The following is a 25001-nucleotide window of genomic DNA, read 5'->3' as shown; positions in this document are numbered from 1 at the left end:
AGTTATGTGTGACTAGCTGCTTGGGATAAGAGAGAAGGGAGGAGGCAAGTGCTCTAGCACAGGAAATTCAGGGGAATTAACAGTACCAAAGGTGTTTCTATTATTACATCCCCAGCTCAAAGGTAAAGTTTTAGAGATCCCTTTGGCTTACAGATCCTCTTTAAATTGAGTATTTGGATAGGCTAGCAGGCTGAGCTTCCATTTACTTTATATAGAGGATGGACCCATGAAACTGGAAGGCAGTGTGTAGTTTTACTGGTTATTCTCACAAATTGTTAGATCTAAAACACTTGATCATAAAACTGGAAATGGCTACATTACTAGCAACTTCACTAGCCCTTCAACCAACCATTCCCACTATTTAAAACCTTTCCGCAGTAGTACTAGGGACCTGCTAGCAATAATCATACTGAGAGTGCTTCTTCAAACAAATATTTCTATGACCAAACAAGAAATATAATTAGGGGAATATACCTCCAAAAATATAGAGGAGTATAAAAATGAAGGGCAAACTTTTAGAAGGATTTTCTCAACTTCTTTCTATACCCCATGGTGATGGAACCAAGTCCACTGTTCCAGAGAAGATACATAGTTATTTACATTCTTATCACAGTTTTTATGATAAGTTTTTGAGGACCAACAAAATACAGTAGAATTTTAGAGAGTAACCAATCAAAAATACTCAGCAGTCTTGAAACTGTACCTGACACGATACTTGAAGATCTATAAAACATGATCTTCATACAGGTTTACAGATAGACTTAGATGGGAAGAACAGATCTAAAGTTAGAGATATCAACTTATCACGTGACATAAATATGACACTTAGGCTGCCTGTCAAAGATTATGAATGTCACAGGTGGTCATGGGACAACAGAAGTGTATACCTGATCTGGGAAGTAGGGCCACCAGAAAGCTGCATATCAAGACACTTGCTACTTGGGCAGAAGGGAGAGGAAACGAACAAATGAAGTTCAATGACTATAACTATATACAGTAACACAAATGAATCTGAAAATGTGCACAAAATTAACAGGAACAAAAGACAGCATAGTGGATGATTCCAGGAAAAACTGATTTTTGGTGCTAGAACCCAGAAGAGTAGTTACCCTTCTGGCAAGAGCACAGTGACTAGAAGGGCCACAAAGGGAACTTCTGGGATGCTAATAATTCTGTTTCTTGAACTGCACGCTGATTATGCAATGTTTTCACTTTGTAAAAATACAGCTGACCCTTCAACATGTTTGAACTGGTGCAGGTTTACTTATACACAGATTTTTTTCAACAGTAATACTACAATACTACACAATCTGCAGTTGATTGGCTCCATGGTTGGATGAATCCATGGATACAGACAGTTGACTATAAGTCATATGGAGATTTTCAGCTGTGCAGAGGGTAGGCGCCTGTAACTCCCATGTTGTTCAAGGGTCAACTGTAATCTGTATACTTATGATTTGTGTCCTTTTTTATATATGTGTGTTAAATGTCAATAAAAAGGTTACTTTAAAAAAAAAAAGAAATGATGTCCAGATTACCATTATTACATCAAATGATCACAGAAAGATGTCCTATGACAGGAAGGATCAGCAGGAAATATACTTAAAGGACAACATCAGATCAAGGAAGGGTAAACTCCTGACAACTGTTATTAAAACCAACTCGTGTCCTGCTCTGGATATGTACCACCATTAGAAAACTACTGTATGGAGTTCTTCCTCAGGTTCACTGTGACCTTAAGAGTATTAAAGCACCATGGTGCATGTAGGTCAGAGCTTAAAGTTCACACTAACTGGATGTATCATTTTGATCAGAAGCTGTGACTATAATTCACCTACCTTTAGGTACTTTTAGATTAGACTTCTCACTGAGTCCTTGTTATTAGTCATAAAAATCATAAATATTGTATTATAAAATAGTCTAAAAGAAAGATGCATTTATACAGTATGTAAAATCATTTATGTTTTAAATACTAAGGGTTTTTAATGTATCTGAAATATTTTGAGATTTTTAAGAATAAAAGCTCACTAAGTTATGAGTAGTTGAATTTATTACATATTTGAACATGAACAAAAACACATGAAAAGATTCACCCTCAAATATAAACATTCTATGTACATTGGACCCTAACAAAAAACTGGTTTTGTTAAAATCAGAGACTTAGGGTTTGGAAAAATACAGACATTTTAAAAATATTACATAGTACATACTTTTTTAGAATTTAGTAACTATCAGAATTTCCACCTGTTTTTCCATATCCACCCTTATCTCTGCCTGTATAACTACAGTCAAACTCTATCCCCACCCCACAGGCAGCAACTACAGCTCTAATCTGTGCTGAATTTAGTCATCCCCCTGGACCTTAATGTCTCCATCATTTGGTACGCCATCATCACTGCTTTTACCAAATAGCAAAAGCCTATCAGAGATGAATCTGGCTGACCTACTCCCATCTATTTTAAGTCACAGGATCCCAATAGGACAGAATACTTGCCCTCCTTTGGACCCCATCTCTAGTTGTCTATCACAACATTAATGCATTTATAACCTTTCTCTCAAGACTATTGCCCACAGCCTCTTACCATAGCTCACCTGATATGGTGTTCAGTCCTCTCTGACTCTAGATTCATATCGAGCAATTGCAAAACCAATGAGGCAGTGTCTCATTAACCTAGGATGTTAAGGTTTAAATTTCATGGACTATTTGATAATGTATCCAGATAGCAAAAAGGAAACACACTATAACATTAATAGAACTAGCAATCATTGCTTCATAGGATCAAAGCTGCCCTCTGATTTGGAGGCTGAATGGAGCTTCAGTTTTATTTGATATTGAGCAACTCAGGAATACATACCTTTCTTTAAAGATGGTACCACAGAAATGTCTCTCCCAGTCTCCTAATTAATACTGTGTAAATGTGGTAAAATGCACATTTATCTCAATACCAACCTAATTTTTTTTTTCAACTGAGCATATCTTTGAGTTTAGGTCTGTTCTTGCCTTTGCAGAAACAGGAATCTTTTTTAGCCAAAGAGAGTATCAAGGAACTGGAAAAAAAACAACAGCAAAATGATTCATTTTCTATAGTCTTTAAGGAAAGAATTCTCCCCTGAGTTTACCTGTGAAAAGCCAATGAATTTCAACTGAATTAAGAGATGAGAATAGAATATAAGATAGTTCTTTTATAAACATAAGAGAGATTCCACTCCACTGTGTGTACACTTCCAGTGAAGTTTTATGCATTCCCTTCTAAATGCTAGCCCTAGGTAAACACAGAATCATAGGTGGACATAGGCCATGTTTAGCCACAGTTCATTAACAGAATAAAGCAGAAAATGGTTAGGTAATTTACACCATAAAGTGTACTGATGATAAAACTACAATAAACTAACATTAGTGAGGTTTATACTTTCTTACCAGGAAGCTTAGTTGTAAACATTTGCATTAAACTACTGCCCTCTAAAATCTAACTAACCACACAAACAAAAATCATCTTTTGTGACGATAAAATCGTGAAGAATTTGTACTCCATGGTTCCTTATCTTGGTGGTTTTCAGAGTAAGACATGACCTGTGTTAAGTAGCTTCACTGATTTCTCCATCTTGAATAACTGCCAGTTCTGGAACTTCATTCATCCTCAAAACCTCTGCATAAAGCAAATAATCATGTAGGCTTCTGGGAAGTGGCAACTGACAGATAAAACTGTTAGATCGTAGGTGCTCTGGTTTTAGACTGGACCGAATTTCCAAACGACAAAGGTGGGTCAGGGATGGAACAGAGGCTGGAGAAACAAACAAAAAAAGGAAGATAAAAATGTCTGAACCAGAAAGATATAACAGTACATTAAGGTAAATGCCCTTTTTTTCCCCACATCTGCGTAGTAGAAGAGAAGTGATACGTTACTTAGACTTACTTTTGAAAAAAGATTACTTGGGCCAGGATGACCAAAATAAACTTCATTTATTTATTCTTTTTTACAGCCTTCACCGGGTTCTTCTTCCTCCGATTTCTGGCCACACATTCCAAAGTCAGTACCCAGGGCCATATAAAACTAAATGTTCAAATTCTAAATTTCTGCCAATACCAGTTCAGACTTAAGAAATGGGTGATCTAACTTTAGAAATGATAGAAGCACACAGTAGCAAACGTTACTTCCCTCTTACTCTCACTGCAAATAGTCTCCAGACCTACCACATTCAAGTGAATAAAAATGTAGCTTACAATAAGTTTTGCTCTTTTTATCTATGATACAGAATGAAATTTTAAAACTGACAAAAAGAGAAAAGGACCATCTATCAAGTGCCTACTATGCTGTATGCGGATACACATCCTCTTTTTATCTTCATTAACCCTGTGAGGTAGATATTATCATGCTCTCACAGAGATAAGAAAACAGAGGTTTAAAAAGAGGTTTAAGTAACTTTCCAAAGGTCATACATCTAGTACATGGTAGACCAGGATTCAAACTCAAGTGCATATGACCCCAAAATGTGCATGTGTACGTACACATGCTAAAACCACTGCTGCCAAAAGCTAATAACCAATTAAAGGATAACCCACATACACTTGATTAAGAATCGTAAGATACTGGTTTTGCTTTCCAAGACGAAAAGTGTTAACTAAAGAAGTTAATGTCCATGAAAACTAAGGGCACTAAAAACAGCTAGTGGTTTTATGTGAATCAAATCTAATGCCTTTTATTAGTCCAAGAAATCTTCTGTAAATCCCTGTGAAATGTACCAATGATTAACAGGCCAGATCAGAGCAGCAGAGACAAGCACTATCAAGAGCCCAGCTGATATAAGTAAGACCAGCTGGTCTGACTCCAAGTCTAGGGTTCTTTAAACTGTAATAACCCACAGGGCCTGAGACATGCTAATTCTCTAACATCTTCAACATCTTCCAAACCACTGAAGTTAGTCCATCATCTTACATTTTAGTTTCAGCTTATTGGTTTAAGTTTAGTTTAGTTCATTCAGGGTTTGGGAAACTCCTCAATCCACAGTGTTTCAAAATGCCAAATAAGAAAAGCAACAGAGTTATCTGATTTTGTACATAAAACCTGAGTCGAAGAAGAGTATTTCCTTAAACCATGAGTCACATAGACTTCCCATTATAAACAATAAGACTACAGCATCTACAATATATAGCACATTTACTTTCATTGTTTCCATATTTATATATTGTTTAAATTTTAACCTTTTCTGTAAACTTAAAGGAAGAATCATCATTCTCCCTTCTAAGATGAGAAAACACAGATAAAGGGAGCACTAGAGAGATTAGCAGGAAACCACATGGAAAGCATGCTCAAACTGCAAACCTCCACAGTTTTCCAAAGGAGTAGTAAGCAGGTTCAATTTCAACAAGTAGGTTGCCCATGTTCAACTAGTACACATAAGGAAGCCCTCTCACCCACTGAGATCAGGAACAATAATTGGTCCTAATGTCACTGGGTATGAACAAATGTAATAAAAGTTTTGGAAATGAGCATAATTGATTCTTGGTAAGCACAAAACTCAGCTGGTAGGGACAAAAGTATGTTGGCATACTGGAAAGTGGCCTATCAGCTGCAAACCCTGAGCATGCCATAGGTATAGTCAAATGGGACTGACAGAGAAAATGACAAGACTAGATTGTGTGGATCACAGTGAGATTGGTTAAGAGAATTTTTACTCCTGTTTGGTTAGAGTTTAATATGCATCCTGTTAAATTGAAATCTCTTCATTCTGCACATTCTTGTTAATGTAGATACTCACCACACACCCAGAAGGAAGACAAAGGATGGCTGTGTAACCTGGAGGAGAGCTGCTCACTTGGAGCTAAGGAATCCTTAACACTTCTCCAGCTTCACCAACTTGACAGACTACACTGACTTACAACTCCTCAGGCTGACTGGGGAGTGTTCCTCTGGCTGTCCCACAGCCTCCTGCAGTGCAGACAGGCCTTTCCAAAAGGCCATCTGACTACATCACTGCAGCCCTATCTTTTACAGCTAAATAAACCATTTGTTTGTTTATGCTGACATGTGTGTGGAAGCTTAATCATCTGTGATCAAGCCAAACTGGACCAAAACACATTTGTTATGGAAAGCTTAAGTGACTTGCCTGTGTTGACATCATACAGCAACAGAGCTGATACTAGATCCAAATGATTTGACCCCAAGTCTAGGGTTCTCTAAACTGTGATAAGCCCAAAATAATTCTCTAACAACTTCTAAACCACTGAAACTATCATTAAGTTTTGGGAGATCTTTCCATTTAATAATAAAAAAGGAAAGGGTATAGCTACTTCAGTTACTGGTTCCAATTTCAATTGCACCATTTTGGTTTTCCTCCTGTGAGCAAAATAAATCGCTGGCCTGATGAACAATTAGAGGTAAGAACTGTATTCATTTGAACTTGAGGGAGTCTTTCACCTATGGACTATTAACACAGACAATAATATACCCGTCAGTGCCATCTTAGTTTAATATGCCAGTGAATACTACGGGAACTGTATAATCATATATGCAATATTTCAAAGCACGCAAAATTCCTATGAAAGTTTTAGTGATGCATAGTATTTCCAGATGTGTTGCCACCAGGCTGAGAGAAGATCAAGTCATGCCTTGAATTTATAATATGGAAAAGTCCAGGGGACTTCCCTGGTGGTGCAGTGGTTAAGAATACGCCTGCCAATGCAGGGGACACAGGTTCGAGCCTAGTCCAGGAAGATCCCACATGTCGTGGAGCAACTAAGCCCATGTGCCACAACTCCTGAGCCTGAGCTCTAGAGCCCATGAGCCACAACTACTGAGCCTGCGTGCCACAACTACTGAAGCCCGCATGCCTAGAGCCTGTGCTCTGCAACAAGAGAAGCCACCACAATGAGAAGCTCACGCACTGCAAAAGAGTAGCCCCCGCTCGCCACAGCTAGAGAAAGCCCGCACGTGGCAACGAAGACCCAATACAGCCAAAAATAAATAAATTAAATAAATTAAAAAAAAATAGATTTAAAGAATCATACATTTAATATATATATGTACAAAATATGGAATAGCCCAGAAGCTGTATGTAAAACATAACTTTCATGAAAACTTGTTAATATCAGATTTTAATTTCTTAAATAAATCTCTCTTTTCCTACATTATGGCACTGATCATAGTCTAGAAAATGATGTCTGAAACCATGCTATACTTTTAAGTCACTTTTCTGACCCAATTAGTTTCAAATTAGTAATGTTAAACCCAGTTATCTCTAGATCTGTTAGATAAGCAACTTTTAACTATTCATTTCTATATATATAAAGTCTTTAATTTTGTTAATTTTGTTGTACATACACAGAACAATCAAAATAGAAGCCCACATGTTCTATGGAATTGTACTAAAATCAAAACAATGATCAGACTAAACTCCACAATTCTTAATTCATTATTCTTGTTAATGCCAAGTTTACTATAGCACAGAACTACATGTACATCATACACACCCATTATCTATATTTCCTACAACCATTCATCTCTAGCCTGCCCTCAGGCCAATATTCAAATGATGTATCTGCCTAGACTTTATTTCTATGGTTCCTCTGCATGGTTTTCTACATCAAATGTATTTATCTGACTTTTGGGCCATCTACTACAATGTGTGTTATCATCATTAATATAATGTCTTTATGGTTCCATCCTTTTGTTCCCAGTCCTTCTTAATTTACTTGTACAGTCTCTCTCTTTCCCACTGACTACAACTAAAAACTTGGACAAAATTAAAAAAGCAACAACCTGAGAACTCTGAAGAACAAATAAGAGACAGATTAGGGCAGGAAATCAAAACTTAAAGAATGACCAGTAGAACAGCAATGAATGGAATGAATGGAAAGAGCACCACCCAGTAATAAGCCTGGAGTTGGAGTTGATGAGCCATTATTAACTAGTTGTGTGACCTGCAGCAAGTCATTTAAATGCTCTGACTTTCAGTTCCTTTTCTATGAAATGGGAATAATACCTCATCTATAAAATGAACATAACTGACACCCCTCTGCATCAAAAGGTTGTTGATAAGGTTCAAGTTAGAACACACCTGCAAAAGCATTTTATAAACTGTAAAATACCATACAAATCCTAGGCACCATCTAATCTAGTGATCTCCAAATTTTTTTTGACTGCACGTCCAATTAGTGAAAAGTCTTGAGTACATAACCCAAATGTATGGATATTTATGTACATATAAATTATATATGTATACTATTAAATTAACATTATCTACACTAAGTACAAATAAAATACATAAAATTAAAAGAATAAGTTAAAATGAAATAAGGTACATATTTAAAATAATTTCATTTATCTATTAACGGTATAAAACCCTTTTTACTTTTGCTAAATATGTTAACAATAATATTTTAACAAAAGCAAGGTGACTGACTAAGCTTCATTAATTTAATTTGTAGTGACATGGCAAGTCCAAGATTTGGTTCTAGGTCCAATCTACTCATGTAGTTAAAAAAATATCTTACAAAAACCATGTAGATTCAGACGGGAGGAGTACATTGTGGCTTAGCTGAACTAATCAGGATACTAACTTATCCCATCTAGCAATTATGCAAAACTTTTATCAAAATTCAACTGGTAAATTTCAATTTTTCCTGGTATCCATCAGTTTACAAGCTAATTAGAAAGTTTCATTTTTTCACATTTTTATTAAATGCATTCAAAATCTATGGAAACTGTTTCCAAGTATTTTAAGTGTGTCAATACCAGAGTTTTTCTAGGTGATGCACATTGTTTTTGGCAAGAAAATCACATAACAATAGAAATATTTCCCAGCATCTGTTTTCGAAATCATCTCCCCGTAGCAAAGTTTCCTTCAGAAAGTAGTTTGCTTTCTCACTCAGTTAAAATATCATTTTTACCTTAAATCAACAGAATTTTAGGAAATATGTACTAGGTTTCATACTATTCATAGCTATTTATTACCAAGAAAAAAAAAAGGTTAAGAAAATTGGAACAGTTTTATTTTTGCAAAAGAAAAGTACATAATTCATTGTTAAGTTCAAGGGTTCTTTTTTATATTGTCACAAGATAAAGAGCAAACATCTGGATGTATAAACAATAATCATGGTCACTCCCATCTCATCATAAAGTACTACAAAGACTATATATTTTAAAGGTCATGTTTTTATAAAATTATTCACAACAGTATTACTTCATGCAATTCTGGTTTCAACTCCTTTCTTGTATTAGCCTGACTATTAATGATGCAATAAACTCCTTTCATGTGTGATGTTATCTCCATTTCCTCACATTTACAGAAAAGTAAGCCACTCCATTAGCAGTCAGTCTTACATAGCTTTTCCAAAAAAACATTTTTCTATTAAATAAGTCATTACTGTTGCAAATATATCCTTTCTGGTACATATTTCCTTTAGTGGCTCTCAGAAAAGTAACATTATTTATATTTTCTTACTGAAACAGAATCTTAAAAAAACCCTAAGCTGAGACATGTTATAAATATTATATATCTTCTTCCAACTTAGTATACCATATTTCCTACTTGCAAGGTTATATTTTTATTCTTTTAACTCTTTAGCAATGTTTTCTATGCTCCTTTCAACAATCTTTGCTAATAAGAAATGCATTTTACTTTGTCCCCATATTATTTCAGTCTGTTTTACTGTGGCAGCAGGAACATGCATTTCCCCAATGATATGTAACTTTTTGTCTTTTCACTATTGAATAAGCAAATTTAAAAGGAGCTCTAAGCATCTGTCATTATGTTTAGTATACTTTATAAAAATAATGGACTGAGCAACATATGACTTAAATATTGATGAAAAAATCAAAGGGTTTGTCTTTATGTTCTGGATGCTTAGAGTGTCTTGCTGATTATGATATTTTCATTACCTAATATCTCAAGGCACACTACATACTAACATCAAGGCTCACTGTTAACATTAGTAGAGGTGAACCATATTTTATTTTTTTAAGGTGAACCATATTTTAAATACTTTTCTTGATACTTTTGAACTTCTCATCAGCTCAGATTGGGTGATCAGCTTTTTTATCATATGACATGACTATCTGATAAGAATAGGAGTGTAGGGCTTCCCCGGTGGTGCAGTGGTTAAGAATCCGCCTGCCAATGCAGGGGACACGAGTTTGAGCCCTAGTCTGGGAAGATCCCACATGCCGTGGAGCAACTAAGCTCATGCGCCACAACTACTAAGCCTGCGCTCTAGAGCACATGAGACACAACTACTGAGCCCACGTGCCACAACTACTGAAGCCCGTGCACCCTACAGCCCATGCTCTGCAACAAGAGAAGCCACTGCAATGAGAAGCCAGCGCACTGCAACGAAGAGTAGCCCCCGCTCACCACAACTAGAGAAAGCCTGCACGCAGCAATGAAGACCCAACGCAGACAAAAATAAATAAATTAAATTAAAAAAAAAAAGAATAGGAGTGTAGCTCTATGATTATCTTGTTGGTTCACTTGTATTGGTACCTTTAGTATTATCCACATAACACGTTATTTTCGCAGGAATCTTTTTAAGCCGCTTGACCAGTTTTTGAGAATTGGTTAAGTTAAAACTAGATGATGTAATCACAGGTCCACTGAACAGTCAAACATGAACTACAATTCACTAAGGTACACCACAAGTATGGGTGCCAGGTCACCCACTTTGGGAAGTGCGAACCTAACCCATATAGATGTGTAGGTACAAGGCACTCGGCCATGTGTGCTAAGTGGAAAAAAAAAAAAGATGAAAGCTCAATTCGTACAACTACCTCACTATTAGAGAAAAGATAAAGTGAAAGGGAACAATCAATGATAAGCAATTTCATCTTCCTCTCTCCCACCTTTAGGATGCCTCTCTCTGGAGCCTGGAATACTCGAAAATTAAAATCATCTAGCCTAAGCATTTTCCTGTGGTAATCAAATAAAAGAACGAATCACGGTCTCAGGATCTCTCAGAAAATAAAAATCCATTCTTCATTTCCCTAACTTGTTTAGGGAATTATAACACAGCAGTCTGAGACAATAAGAAAAAATTAAGTTCAATATTATAAAGTAAATTTTAAGTCCCTCCAATACCTCTCCATAAAGTTCTCAGGAACCCCTATATTCTATCATAAACGAATCTGCCTTCATCTAGAACACTGTCCAGAACACTCTCTTCACTTCTTGTCCTCACAGAAGCCTGATCCTGCCCCCAAAATTACTTCCTTGACCAATTTCTAAGATATAATTTTCTCATTCTTCCACACCTTGTCACACTTATACCATGAAGTCTAAGTGGCAATTTCAGCATTCTCATAGTTCTTCTGCACCACCTTCAGACCCACGTTTTTCTGTCTTTAAATTCCAACATACACCACTTACTATCCTTCCAGAGTGTGCTCTCTCTTACTACCACTACGCCTGATCGTTAATATCATTGAGACCCCGGGTCCCAACTCCTCCTGCCGTCTAGTTTATCAGGTCGCTTTCCTTTCTCATTTCTTATTTGCCGTTCATGGGCCCATCACTGATGTTATTTTATTTTACCATCCTCAATTCTTCTGTACCTGCTCTGACAACCCCCAGATCAATCTAACCATTTTCCTTCTTTCCAATACAGAGAAAGTAAAGCAATGCTAGGGAAAAAATTACCATATAACCATATGAATGAACTATACCACTTCCAACCTCCACTTAGGCCCTCAGTGTTGCTCAGCAGATCTCTTTCACCGGTTCCCAGTTTGCCACAACAAGCATTCTAAATCAAGTCTCTGCTACCAAACTCTCACTTCAGTTTCCTTTTTAGCAAGATTTTACCTCCTACTCCTAAGTAAAAATAGGAGATCTTCTAGGCTCTCTTTCTCTGAGTTTCTAATACTCAAACTATAAACTTATCTACATCCACCCCACCCTCATCTCTCTTATTCTCAAAGGAAGGGGCCTATTTGAGGCTAATCCTCCCTCTGGCTTATCTGAAATCTTATTATATAAACTATTGCTTTTATATCCATATCTTTAATCTTTTCCTTAAACAAACTGAGACCCTTTAATCTATAAAACATGTTCAAGCCTCTCTCACCTTAAAAAGAAAAAGAAAATTCTGCCATGACCCTGCATCATTCCTTTTTAGCCATTGCACTAGAGAACTGTTTATTTTTCACTCACAGATTCTAAATCAGTATCTGATACATAGTTGACACGTAATTAAAGAACCCACTTACTAAGGAATTAATGAATATAAACAGCTAGATTTGTAAATGCCCACCTACAGAAATATTTACATGACAGATTCTCTTCACTAAAGACTTCTGCTTATGGTCCACATTTGGAACTAACTAAAATTACAGATGAGTGTTTAAAAGTTCTCAAATGAACAAGCTATCAAAAACTAAAGCTTCTGTCCTAACTGCCTTTCCACCCTAAAATAAATACTTGGGATATGGAAAATAATTTTCTTTTAATTAGGATTTAGCTGTCCCAGGGGTCTGCCAGCACACATATCTAATGTACATATATGGGAAGAGTAAAATGGGCTTTCAAATAATATTGGTGACCCAATACCTAAGACACTTTAAAAAATTGTTTTAATTGCTCTAGAGCAATACTTTCTCCTCTCCTAGCTTACCAATAGATTGCTGACAAAATCAAAGCAGTTTTACCAGCAAAATGTCCCAGCAAATGTGGATACAACTCATTGGTACCTAGTTTAGTAAGGATTTCCCCACCACATACACACAGACACAAACAAAAAATAAAACCCACCACTTGGATTTATAAGAGGCTGTGTGAAGCTAAAATTATAAAATTATAAATGGGCAGATGGAACCTTACTAAAATTTTAAGTTAACTATAAATTTCTCTTAAAAAAAAAAAAAAAGCTTGGCTCTTAAATCCAGTGATAAGGGCAGCCTGCAGGACACTGTTAATCAAGGCATGATTCGCTTAAGCCATAACATGGCTAGTATCTGGGAGGTCAAAGTTTCCTCCTACTCTACAAATAGAAGGTCACATGCTCAATTTTTAAAGATGAAAGGTAATTACTAATGGGGTTCTTTTTTTTTTTTTTTTTTGGCTGCGTTGGGTCTTCGTTGCTGCACGCAGGCATTCTCTAGTTGTGGTGAGCAGGGGCTACTTTGTTGCGGTGCACAGGCTTCTCATTGCGGTGGCTTCTCTTGTTGCAGAGCACAGGACCTAGGCACGCGGGCTTCAATAGTTGTGGCACACGGGCTCAGTAGTTGTGGCTCACAGGCTCTAGAGCGCAGTCTCAGTAGTTGTGGCGCACAGGCTTAGTTGCTCCGCAGCATGAGGGATCTTCCCGGACCAGGGATCGAACCCATGTCCCCGCATTGGCGGGCAGATTCTTAACCACTGTGCCACCAGGGAGCCCTTTACCTCTGCTTTTAAGATCAACTGTCTCTCTCTCTTCTTTTATTTATTTATTTATTTATTTATGGCTGTGTTGGGTCTTAGTTTCTGTGCAAGGGCTTTCTCTAGTTGCGGCAAGTGGGGGCCCCTCTTCATCGCGGTGTGCGGGCCTCTCACTATCGCCGCCTCTCTTGTTGTGGAGCACAGGCTCCAGACGCACAGGATCAGCAATTGTGGCTCACGGGCCTAGTCGCTCCGCGGCATGCGGGATCTTCCCAGACCAGGGCTCGAACCTGTGTCCCCTGCATTGGCAGGCAGATTCTCAACCACTGCGCCACCAGGGAAGCCCCAGATCAACTGTCTCTTAAAAATATGTTCTCATCGCAATCTGCAACACAAAATAGCTACACTCTGATACTTCTTAGGTAGTCTAATTTTGAACTCACTGCTCACTACTACTTATTAAAAATTGAGTGGAATGTTACAATATTTAGAGAGAACTGGTCAAAAGTGCACACAGGTCATCCATCCCTCCAGATATTATAAATCTAGCCCTGGTCAAGTCAGAGCAACAGAGACCTGAGAACCAGAGCCCACTTAAGAACTACTTTTATTGAATTATACCTTGGTATGACAGCAAGAGTCCACGTTGAAGATTGGTAACATAAAATTCCAAGAAGCCATGGCTACCAAGATGTTGCCTAGGAAACTGTCCATCACAACATCCAAGAATATCTGTACTTGTAAGCAATGAGTTTGTTTTATCTTACGAACTCTGTAACCTAGTGTCAAGAACTAGAGAGCTCAGTCAGAGCCAAGTTTACAGAGTATCCATTGACAAGTTTCAGATTACCATGATAAGCTTTCCCTGACTCCATATTTTTCTTTTGCTTCCACTTTTCAAAAAAAATGTTTATTTATTTTATTTATTTATTTTTTATTTTTGGCTGTGCCAGGTCTTCGTTGTGGCATGCAGGATCTTTTGTTGCAGCGCTCAGGCTCTTCATTGCAGCGTGTGGGCTTCTCTCTAGTTGTGGCATGCAGGTTTTTTCTCTCTCTAGTTGTTGCACACGGGCTCCAGAGCACGTGGGCTCTGTAGTTTGTGACACGAGGGCTCTCTAGTTGAGGCATATGGGCTCAGTAGTTGTGGCACGTGGGCTTAGTTGCCCTGTGACATGTGGGATCTTAGCTCCCCAACCAGGGATCGAACCCACGTCCCCTGCATTGGAAGGAGGATTCTTTACCACTGGACCACCAGGGAAGTCCCTGCTTTCACTTTTAACTTCTGTTTTACTGTTTTGTGATAATCTATATGTATAAACTGTTTTAAATCCTGTTTAGAACAAAGCAGAGGAACACTGAAATGAATAGATCAAGAGAGTTTCAAGGAGCCATTACAGGATCCTTTGTACAATCCAGATCCACATAATTCTCTGGATAGAATTGTTCATATTTGATCATTAAAGGTTCAGGATGTACTAAAGCCAAGTGCTTTTATCCATAAGAACATAATTAATTAACTAGACTTGATCTTGGTCAGTTGGGCAGGGGCTGGCAAATTTTTTGATTAAGAAGTATATTGCTATGTGTGGTTAAACTGATGTTTCTAAGAAGTATATACAGGCACATGATCAAAAAATTGTTAACTGCAACCAGTCAGTCAATTTTACCTGGTATACATTTCCTTTCTAACGCAAAAGAACTTTTGAAGACAAATCTGACTTAATGATTAAAAGATAAGCAGCAAGACTGGTTGTCTTTTTTATTTATAAGCTACTAGGGCAAGTTGCTATTTCCTTAAGGAGGAAAAGGGAGAGGAAAGGAGAATTTTGAGCGAGTATAAGGCATCTCCAAGACTTGAAAAGGGCTTAGGAAAAGAATGGAGAAAATCTTTCCCTTGGGATAGATACTGGTATACCTAAAGGAGCTAGGGAGCTGAAATTACCTAGGGGCTTACAAATAGTGGCAGAGCCACAAGAAGCATCTTTTCCAAAAAATTTAAAGAAATATATTGACAAGGCAGTTTTTAATACCATGATAAGTTACTGGAGAAAGTGAGGTGAAAGCAAGACTGTCATACATGTAGAGAGGTAATCAAAGAATTGTTTTTCTGCACTCACTCCCATTGGTATTAAAACCCTGGCCATGCTTCTGCTTACTAGAAATCCTCAACTCAAAATACAAAAAAGGAGGGGAGAGTATAGATGACTAATACACGGAAATTGAATGTCCTGAAAATTGAAGAAAAAAGGGGAGCTGGGTACATCAAGACAGCCTTGAACTACAGAAAGGAAGAGAATCACAATCCCATTTGAAACTCAGGCAACTGAGTAGATGGGCATATCTTTTCTTTCCAGCCTTACTAAAATCTAGCATTGTAATGGCTCCCATTACCTGCAGAAGAGGAACCACTGAAGAATATTCTGAGAGACCAATATAACTAAGAGGAAGAACACAAGTGTTTCCTAAGTAGTTCGCAATAAGAACAGGGCTAAAAAGTCTTCCTGGTATAGGAATAAAAGCCTTTGTAACACTGGACAACGCAAGAGTCAAGGTGGATCAGGGTTTCTCAACCTGGGCACTAGTGACATTCGGGCCAGATAATTCTTTGCTGTGGGGGGCTGTCGTGTGCACTGTAGCATATTTAGCAGAACCTCCCTGGCCTCTATCCCCTAGATGGCAATAGCACCCCTACCAATTGTGACAACCAGAATATCCCCTGTGGGGGGCAAAATCACCCCTGTCGAAACCTCCGCTATGGATGAAACAAGTAACAAAGAGCTGCCAGGGATAACTCACTTTCTTGGTAAATAGCACTCCCAAACCACCTCACATTCTGAACCAGGAAACAGAAGGAACATCAGGATTTGTAGGAAAAATGATAAATTCAAATTCTGGATATGTCAGAATGTGGGACACCAAGTGGAGATGTCCAAAAGTCAGTTGGATACATGGGACTGGAACCAAGAAAAGAGGCCTTGGCAAGAGAAACAGACCAGAAAAGCATTAGCTACATTAATACCTTTGAAAAAGGCTTTTGTCAGCCAAAATAAAATCCTCTTAAGAGATGATGATTATTACCCTACACAAGCTCTACCTAGTGCCTAATTAAACAAGAAGCCCTTGATGGATTTAGTCTACTGCAGGATAATGCACTCATGCACAGTTCTTACCTTCATCTGGACAAACTTGCCATATGTTAGAGTCTTCAAAGTAAACTCTCACATACCTTTACTAATTGATAGGTTGCAATAATCTTCCCATTTGGCATATGCGCCTTCTTTTTGACTTTTTGTTTCCAAATCCATTGTCCCATATTCTATCAATTAAGAAATAGATACTTCCTCTCTGCCACTGCACATACATAATAAGCAAAAGCAGATGCAATTCTCACATGCATGTGAGTTTTCTAACATTATCTTTAAAGAAATTCTGCTCTGGAAGGCTCAGAGACTCCAAACAGATTATACTTCTTCTTCAACAAGAAACCTCACTGACAGTTTGAATACACCTCAGTTCAAGAGCATATTTTCCTGAATGTCTTTTTTTGATTGAGAATATTTACTTAAATGTAATCTTCCAAGAAATTAGAAGACATTTCTACATATGTGTAAGTTCACTTGTTAAAAACCTATTCAACATGTTTTATGAAGAGTCACATCTCATGTAAAAATAGCAGTGAAGAAATAATTTTCCTAACTTAAGACATAATCTGGTTAACAAAATAGATTAAAATAAATCTGAATAAGTAAATAGAAACAATGTGCATATATTAAGTTTAGTTTAATCTGGTTTCCTCGTGTAAAATCTTCTACTGTACCCTCTTTATTTTTTTAACTAGCTTAAAAACTTTTTTTTAAAGTGAGGGTAAGCTGATAATTTGTTTTAAAATAGTAATTTAAAGTATCAATCAATTCACAGAATTTCCACCCAGTTCACCTCCATAGTTATATCTTACCAACCCACTGGCATACATTCAGTAAGAAAAGGTAATGATAAAGAATAGTGATACTTCCTTTTAGAGATGATAAATACTATAGAGAACACAAATCAACACACACTCCAAAGAGGAAAATTCATTCAGCATTTTTCTAACCACAAATTAAATATTCACTAACAAGATTTTTAGGACTCAATTTTGTTTGCGTAACGCTTACTAAAAATAAAAGGATATCATTAAAATATCAGTAAACACCTGCTATTCTTTATATGCTCCTTAGGCTAAACTTATAAAACCAGATATGATTTTCGTTGAAGGAAATTACTATGACCTCCCTCACAGTCCCATCCTTTCCCCACATAAAGAAAATGCAGGGGACTTCCCTGGTGGCGCAGTGGTTAAGAATCCGCCTGCCAATGCAGGGGACACGGGTTCGAGCCCTGGTCTGGGAAGGTCCCACATGCTGCAGAGCAACTAAGCCCGTGTGCCACAACTATTGAGCCCGTGTGCCACAACTACTGAAGCCCGAGTGCCTAGAGCCCATGCTCTGCAACAAGAGAAGCCACCACGATGAGAAGCCCACACACTACAGTGAAGAGTAGCCCCTGCTCACCGCAACTAGAGAAAGCCCGTGCGTAGCAAAGAAGACCCAACGCAGCCAAAAATAAATAAATAAATTTTTAAAGAAAGAAAATGCAAATGATGCCCAATTTAATATAAGTTCTCCAATGACTCTTATCACTTAAAATTACAACATAGCTAAGGAAGGAAGAAAAGAAAAGGTAGTGAAGTGTATTTGAAAATTGTGCTTTCTTACCAATATGTTGCTGTAGAGCCCAAGAGGAGTTTGAGGCACGAGCAGAGAGCATCTTTTCAACAGCTGGAGGAAGCCTCCTCCAATTAGTAAACTCCAAAGTGAAGATAAGGATCTCATCGCTGATTGAGTCAATCCTATATTGGCAAGATATTAACACAAAATTAGACACAAAATACACCAAGGTTCACCCTGAAAACAAACACCACATACCTATTCTTACAACATCTTGATGTGGAAGGCAGACAGAGAACTGCAGCATAGAAAATATTCATGAAACTAGAGGCAAGTTCAGTGGATATGAAAGATCAGCTATAGTTGCCACAGGAAACTCAAGTGACTGTGCATGTTTTTGTCCAATGGATGACAAAAGGAGTTTCTACTCTTACAGAGGGTAGGAATTTTCCTTCCCATTCCCCAGCAGCAGTGGTAAGAAAAGACAGATTCAGTGTCACTGTCATTAGTGGATTTGCCATCATTTCCTCCCAAATGGACCATCTTGCCAAATCTAGATTGGTCATCCTTACAGACACATAATTTAACAGTCCTGAAAGGATGAAGCCCAAACACCCAAAGCTGTCCCTAAACTGAGTGTATGAGAGAAATGGCTTGTTTCTGACCAGCTCTCAGAGATGTACTACAACTGTTGTCCTATAAGAACCTTTCCCATTCTATTGTAGATACGCCTCTAAAGGACATACCAGAATAAGTTTTGTCTTTAAGAACTGAAAGAAGTTGTTGAAGACAAGCAGTTCTCCTTCTATTTTTTTAAAATAATGTCATATTTCCTACCAACCCACCCAAAAGAGACTTCCCAAATTTTATAAGCACTTGAATCCTAATAGAAAGAGCACTGACCCAAGAAAAGCTCTGATTTCTAACATCGCCTCCACTACTTACAAACATGTTGCCTAAATTCTTTAAGCCCTAGATCCTGGTCTCTAAAATGAGAATTAACACTTAACCTACCTATTTTAGGGGACTACTCATGAAGATAATGGAGACAATATAGTAAACAGACTATTAAAACTATAAAATGTTATATAAATATTTGATATTACTAGAACTGGTTTGAAATTTTCAGTATTACATTTTCAGTGGGCCTTATAACACTGTACACATGAAATTTAGTCAAAGCTTAAAGAGAACTCTAAATTCTAACAAGATACTTACTTTGTACTCAACTAGATACTCCCCTACCATCACATTGTTTGAATAAAAATAAAATCATTAGGGTCTCTGGTGATTACTTCAAAAACAGAAATTCTTTTCAAGGTCGGTTTTTTGGAGACATTACTGAGCAAGGACAAAAGAAGGGAAAAATAGAAGTAAAGAAACTGAATAATACTCTAAACCTGTCATCTCAAAGACAACTTATTTCTCGTAATTCAGGGTCAAAGTATCCTTGAAATGACTGATTAGAGAGTATGAAAATTATTTCCTAAAATCTTAATTCTCTAATATGCAAACTTATATAAGGAAGAACTTAAACTGTAGCACAAATGCTTTGGGAAACATTTTACTTCTCAAGAAGCTCTCAGTGAAGTCACGATTTATCAGAAAATACTGAGAATAAATGAAATGATAAAATATATTCAAATGCAAACAACCTCCTTCACTTTCTAGGAACCCCACACCAAAGGTTACTTGGTTCTGGTTGCTAGTTTCTTTTTTAATGGTTTCATTTTTCTACCTTAATGTGCTGTCTCACTGTGACCAAACACAAAGTCATTTTTGTGCAGTTATCTAAACACACACACAAGAAATAAATCTGTTTACACAGTTTTAGTTAATATAATGTTGATTTTATTTTACCAATGCTGCTAATGGCACTGAAAATGTATTGTTACTGTACTACGTTGACCGTTACATTGTACAAAGCAGTTGTAAAATCATAAACCAGTGACAGTTAATCAACTAAATGCACAGATGACATTTACTTTCTATTATTCGTCTATTGCATTGGGGGTGTGAGGGAAACCTAGTCTTGCATTTAAAGCTGAAAAAATATTTCAGCTCTGCAGATTATATTGTGACAGGCAATTATTCAGCCAGATACATCTTTAAAGACTGTTTAAGACAACCAATACCTAGGAAAGACGTTTATAATTTACATGACAAAGATTAAGCAACAGACTTACATGTGATATAAATAAGATACAAGCAAAATCCACTTTAACAACATATTGACATTTTTATGGGATAATTTTTTTATAACAGCTCTTTGAATGTAAATTTGATCAAAGAAAGCAAAACATTCATCACATTCAGCGTAAACACTTGCTTTATTCATTCAATAAAAGATCAGTAAGCAAAAATTTGACCATGTTAAGCATTTTTATTGCTAAAGTGAAATTTTCCATCGTATTTTTTCTAATGAATATAAAGTGACTAAAGTTACTCCTTCAGAGTAATATGTATGCAATTGGCGTTCTCAATTCAAATAGCTGAAGTTTTATAATTTACTACAAAATAATTTGTAGTTTACTATTTATTAACTCTTTTCTATCGTAATACATCCAATAAATATAACACAAACCCAGTGGCTTATTACCACAAAAATTCTCAAATGGGCTAGTCACATGGGGGGAAGGGAACCCTGTATCAGAACTAGGGATGGGAGAGTATATTTTACAAAGCCTTTTGGGAGGATAAAGCAAATTCCCTTTCCTTCCAGCAGCCTATGTAGTTGTCTGAGGAGGAAAGGAAAAGAAGATACATTTAATTTTTTCCCTGAATAGGTTCTTCCTAATTTAGGAGTAGGAAAGAGCAAAAAAAGTTGGCCCAGATCCCCCTAGGTTAGGCAAGGGATTAAGTACCTAAAATTAAGTGATAAAAACTACCATATCCCTGGGGATACACAGGGCTAAGGCAGCATAGCACAGGGGTTACAAAGACAAACATGAGCCACACTACTGGACAGCCTGAGTCCAAACCTAAGCTCTCGCACTAACTAGCTGTGTGAGCTTGAGCAAGTATGTTAAATACTTTGTGCCTCAATTCCCTCCTCTATAAAATATGGATAATGGTATCTACTATGTTTTATATTAAATGAGTTAATAGTAAAGAACTTAAAATAGTACCTACTGTGTATCAGGCAATATTTTAAGTGTTGGTTAAAGAAATAAATAAACTAGAAACCAGAAGGGAGCATGAAGGCTGAAAGTAATGGGCAAGTAATATGGAGTCGAGTTAGTATCTTCAGTAGAAAAACACAAGAAGCATGGCTGAGAAGAAAGTGGGTGCCTTGGGAATAAGCACTAAGTGAAGTGACAGAGGAAAGGGAACACACTGTCAGAACTGCCCACAGCTATCTCACATGCTGGTTGGATTTACAGTAGCATTTTGGGGAGTGAATCCTAGAACGGTGAGGGGTAACTGCTGTTAGCTGTCAGGAGCCCAGACACAACAATAAAATTCACTAAGTAAAAAGTTAAGGGTACTTAAATAGCTTTGTTAATAGCTAGATATAGTATCCATTAGTGAGCGTTTCTATCTCAGTACTGAGTGTGTGTATGTGTGTGTGTGCACATGTAAAAGGGGATTTGTTAGGACAAGTAAACATACACAAATAACTTTTAAAAATTAGATTTCTCAATGAATTGTCAATAATTTTTATATCTCATTCAGTTATCTAAAAAATACAATGGATTTTTGTAAAAATTTATTGAAATGGTATAGAGGGAATTGCAACAGTGAGTGATTTGACAGATAACTATGTATTAATCAGCTGTTGGAGACAAAAGTAAATACAATCGGGTACTCAAACCACTGTAAACTATAAACAGAAAGTAAAGTGGAGATCAGAACATGTATCTAAACTTTGCTTTACTTCTATATTCCTCAAACCACCTACCAGAAAGCAGTTTTTCCTCACAAGCCACATATCTGAAACATTCAGTATCAGAAAGGGATGATAGTCCTAAGCATAAAACCTCTGCTTAGTGAAAATTCTTGAATTCTATATTATGGCAGACATAATAAAAAGGTGAGATACTGGGATCCTGCCAAACAAAGATATGTTCTTCACTTACAGATGGAGAAGCCACCAGGCAGAAGATGGAGTCCCAGAAATGCAAACAAAATTTACAAGTAGGAACCACTAGTGCTGCCTGCATGAATACCAAAGAGGACCTCTTTTGAAAAGCAAAATTTAAATAACAAAGTATCAGAGCACTTTTCTGCTGAAATCCAAAATCTCAGTATTTGTCTAAACATAATTTTGGTAAATGGTAATTTTTGAAGCACAAAAATGAAATCTTCTAGACGTTTCATTGAAATTTTATAAAATACATTTAATTTTTATGTTCTTTATATTCCTAGAGACTTTTATTCTGTTTCCTCATTTGACTCGAATTATCAGGTCAAAAGAGTTCTCTCACCACTACAATTACCTTCTCGGTCCATCTAGACACATAACTCTTGAAAAGGTTGGTAAAACAGTTTTTATCCTTTTGCCCTAGAAAAATTCTGACTCGCCTTTCATATAATCACTCATAGGGGTTGCCGTTCTGAGAAACCACTTGAGGTAAAGAGTTATTTCCTCAGCTACTCCAGAAATCAGTATTTATTGAGGGAGACTAAGTTCAAGTAGACAAGTTGCTATAGGATAGGAGTATTCAATCTAGTTGACTAAGGGATGCTAGAAATCTCCAAAGCAGCTACAGCCATTCTGTCACAGACATTTTAAGAGCAGCACGAGGGATGGCCTAAGTAGAAGAAATAACCCTCTCAGGAGGGTTCACTGGCACCCATTCCTTTCTATTCCCTTCCAGCCACCTCTGACCTTTTCCCAGGACTCTATCCTTACACTCAATCTCACTATTAGCAGCCCCCCCAATTCCTTCTCCCCAACCCAGCCATCACAGTCAAAACACACACAATAACAACCTCCTCCCAACACAGGGATCTCAAGAAATTGGGGGAAATGAAAGGTAGTACACTCACTCAAAAAGAGTAAAGTCCACATGGTAGGATTTCTTACCAAGAACTGCAGAGGAGATTCAGTGGGTCAAATCCAGCGAGCAGGAGAGATGGCAACCATTCTTTATATTTTGTCTGTGCTTTAACTGCGTGATTTATAAATTCAGATACGTGGCTCCATGATGTCGATGGGCAACATTTCTTCAAAAAGTAGCGAAATACTGAAAACCTCTCATACTTCAGGCAGTATGCCAAATGAAGTTCATTTAGCTGGGCTCCATATTTCAAAAGAATATTCACAATTCCAAAGAAGTCACAGCTCCACCACAAAAAATAAAAAAAGGAAGGAAGGGAGGGAGGGAGGGAGGGAGGGAGGAAGGAAAAAGAAGGGAAGGGAAGAGAAGAGAAGTTAGATTTTCACATTAAAAAAAATAATTCTTATAAAGTTAATAGTAGTTACAACTGGAAAATAAGAATAGCAAATGGGATAGTGGATGATTTTTACATGTCTAGTGGATTGAGACTAGGGGACCAGAGGAAAGGGAGGGTTTTACTTTTTAATTTACACCATTCTGCATGGTTTTTAATTTTCATCTATGAACAAGTTGTGTCCTTAGAATTTAAAACATTTATCTTAAATAAGTAAGTTTTAAAGTTATCATTGACAAGTAGAAAACTCTTTTCAAATTGTGATTTTTTTGCACAACTAAGTATCCATAATACAAAACACTTGCTAAACAAAGTTAATAAAACAATGTGACGGGTCCCTAAAGACAGATGATTCGGTCTAGGAATCTCCAAGATACCACTTCCTTCAACAATAGCATTAGTCAATTTCCCTCTTACTTTTAAATTTCTAATGGTAAAAAGCAATCATATAGAAAAGCTTTTTTTTAATGAAAAAAATTTAATTACAGCTTTAGATTTTTTAATTAGTCTTTATCAAGTGTTTTACAGAATAAATTGTTATCATTTTACACCTATTGAATTGGTTACTTTAAAAAAGAAAAAATTATCATCGAATACTGCTAAGTTGTGGTTAAAATGATTGAAAATAAGTGTAACCCTTTTATGAGAGAGCTAATTGGCAAAATGCATCAAAAGAGGTTTCATAGCAAAGTTATAAGAGCACAGACTGGAGGCAGAGTACTCAGCCACTTACTAGCTGTGTGACTCTGAGCAAGTTACTTAAACTTTCTGGCACACAGAACTAGCATTATGTAAGTATTTGTAAAATAAAATGATATGTAAAGTAAAATACCACACAAATTAAAATATAATGGACATAAATCCTGGGAATTTACACAAGAGACAAAATAAAAAAGAAATTATATCCTATTTGCACAAATATATTGACCATAGTATTGTCTATAATTTTTAAAAAACATAAATTACCTAAATGTTTAACAGAGGAGCAGTAAGTGCAAAATATGACATAGTCATCAAAAACTACAATTCTGATGGTTGTGTGACCACATTTTAAAAACTGTTTATGATATAATTTTAACTGTAACAAAGCTCAATAAACATGTATGTTCATTACATAGACAACTGTGAAAGAAAATACGCAAGAATAAAATTAGTTTCCCTCTGAAACTGGAAATAATGCTATTTTAAATAACTAGAAATAAAAAAGAAATATTTTATTAATCATAGTATTATAGAATCTAAATAATGAAGTCATAAAAATAAAAGAGAAAACAAACATAAAACATTTAAACCATTGTCATGTGAGACCTCCTACTTCTGAGGACTTATGTATAGAACTTGAAATCAAGGTTTTAAAGCAGTTAAAACGCTATATACATAAGTAAAATGTCACCTACCCCATGTAAATTTTTGTAAATCTATTTCATTTGTTCTCCAATTTGTGCTCTTTTCTTCAGTTAAAAGATTAAACGGTAATTCTCTTTATTATTAATAATATGCATAGCAATTAGAAAAGAAAAATCTATAATTCTAAAATTTCTTTATAAAAATTAA

General features: G+C 36.6%; 1 protein-coding gene across 3 annotated transcripts in view; it reads right to left on the bottom strand.

Moving 5' to 3' along the window:
- Nucleotides 1-2032: 2032 nt before the first annotated feature.
- Nucleotides 2033-25001, bottom strand: part of ASB3 (ankyrin repeat and SOCS box containing 3) — a 92389-nt gene continuing 69420 nt past the window's right edge. For all 3 annotated transcript variants that reach the window (XM_007190029.2, XM_057558625.1, XM_057558624.1), the window contains exons 8-10: nucleotides 23080-23337; nucleotides 18099-18232; nucleotides 2033-3782 (exon numbers count right to left, since the gene is read on the bottom strand). In XM_007190029.2, coding sequence (XP_007190091.1) covers nucleotides 3577-3782; nucleotides 18099-18232; nucleotides 23080-23337 — 598 coding nt within the window. In that variant the 3' untranslated portion in view covers nucleotides 2033-3576. The remainder of the gene's footprint in view (nucleotides 3783-18098; nucleotides 18233-23079; nucleotides 23338-25001) is intronic.

This window comes from Balaenoptera acutorostrata, chromosome 12 (genome assembly GCF_949987535.1).
Source record: "Balaenoptera acutorostrata chromosome 12, mBalAcu1.1, whole genome shotgun sequence".
Classification (NCBI taxonomy): Eukaryota; Metazoa; Chordata; class Mammalia; order Artiodactyla; family Balaenopteridae; genus Balaenoptera; species Balaenoptera acutorostrata.
The sequence above is the reverse complement of the archived record's forward strand: the minus strand, read 5'-3'. Positions and strand labels throughout refer to the sequence as shown.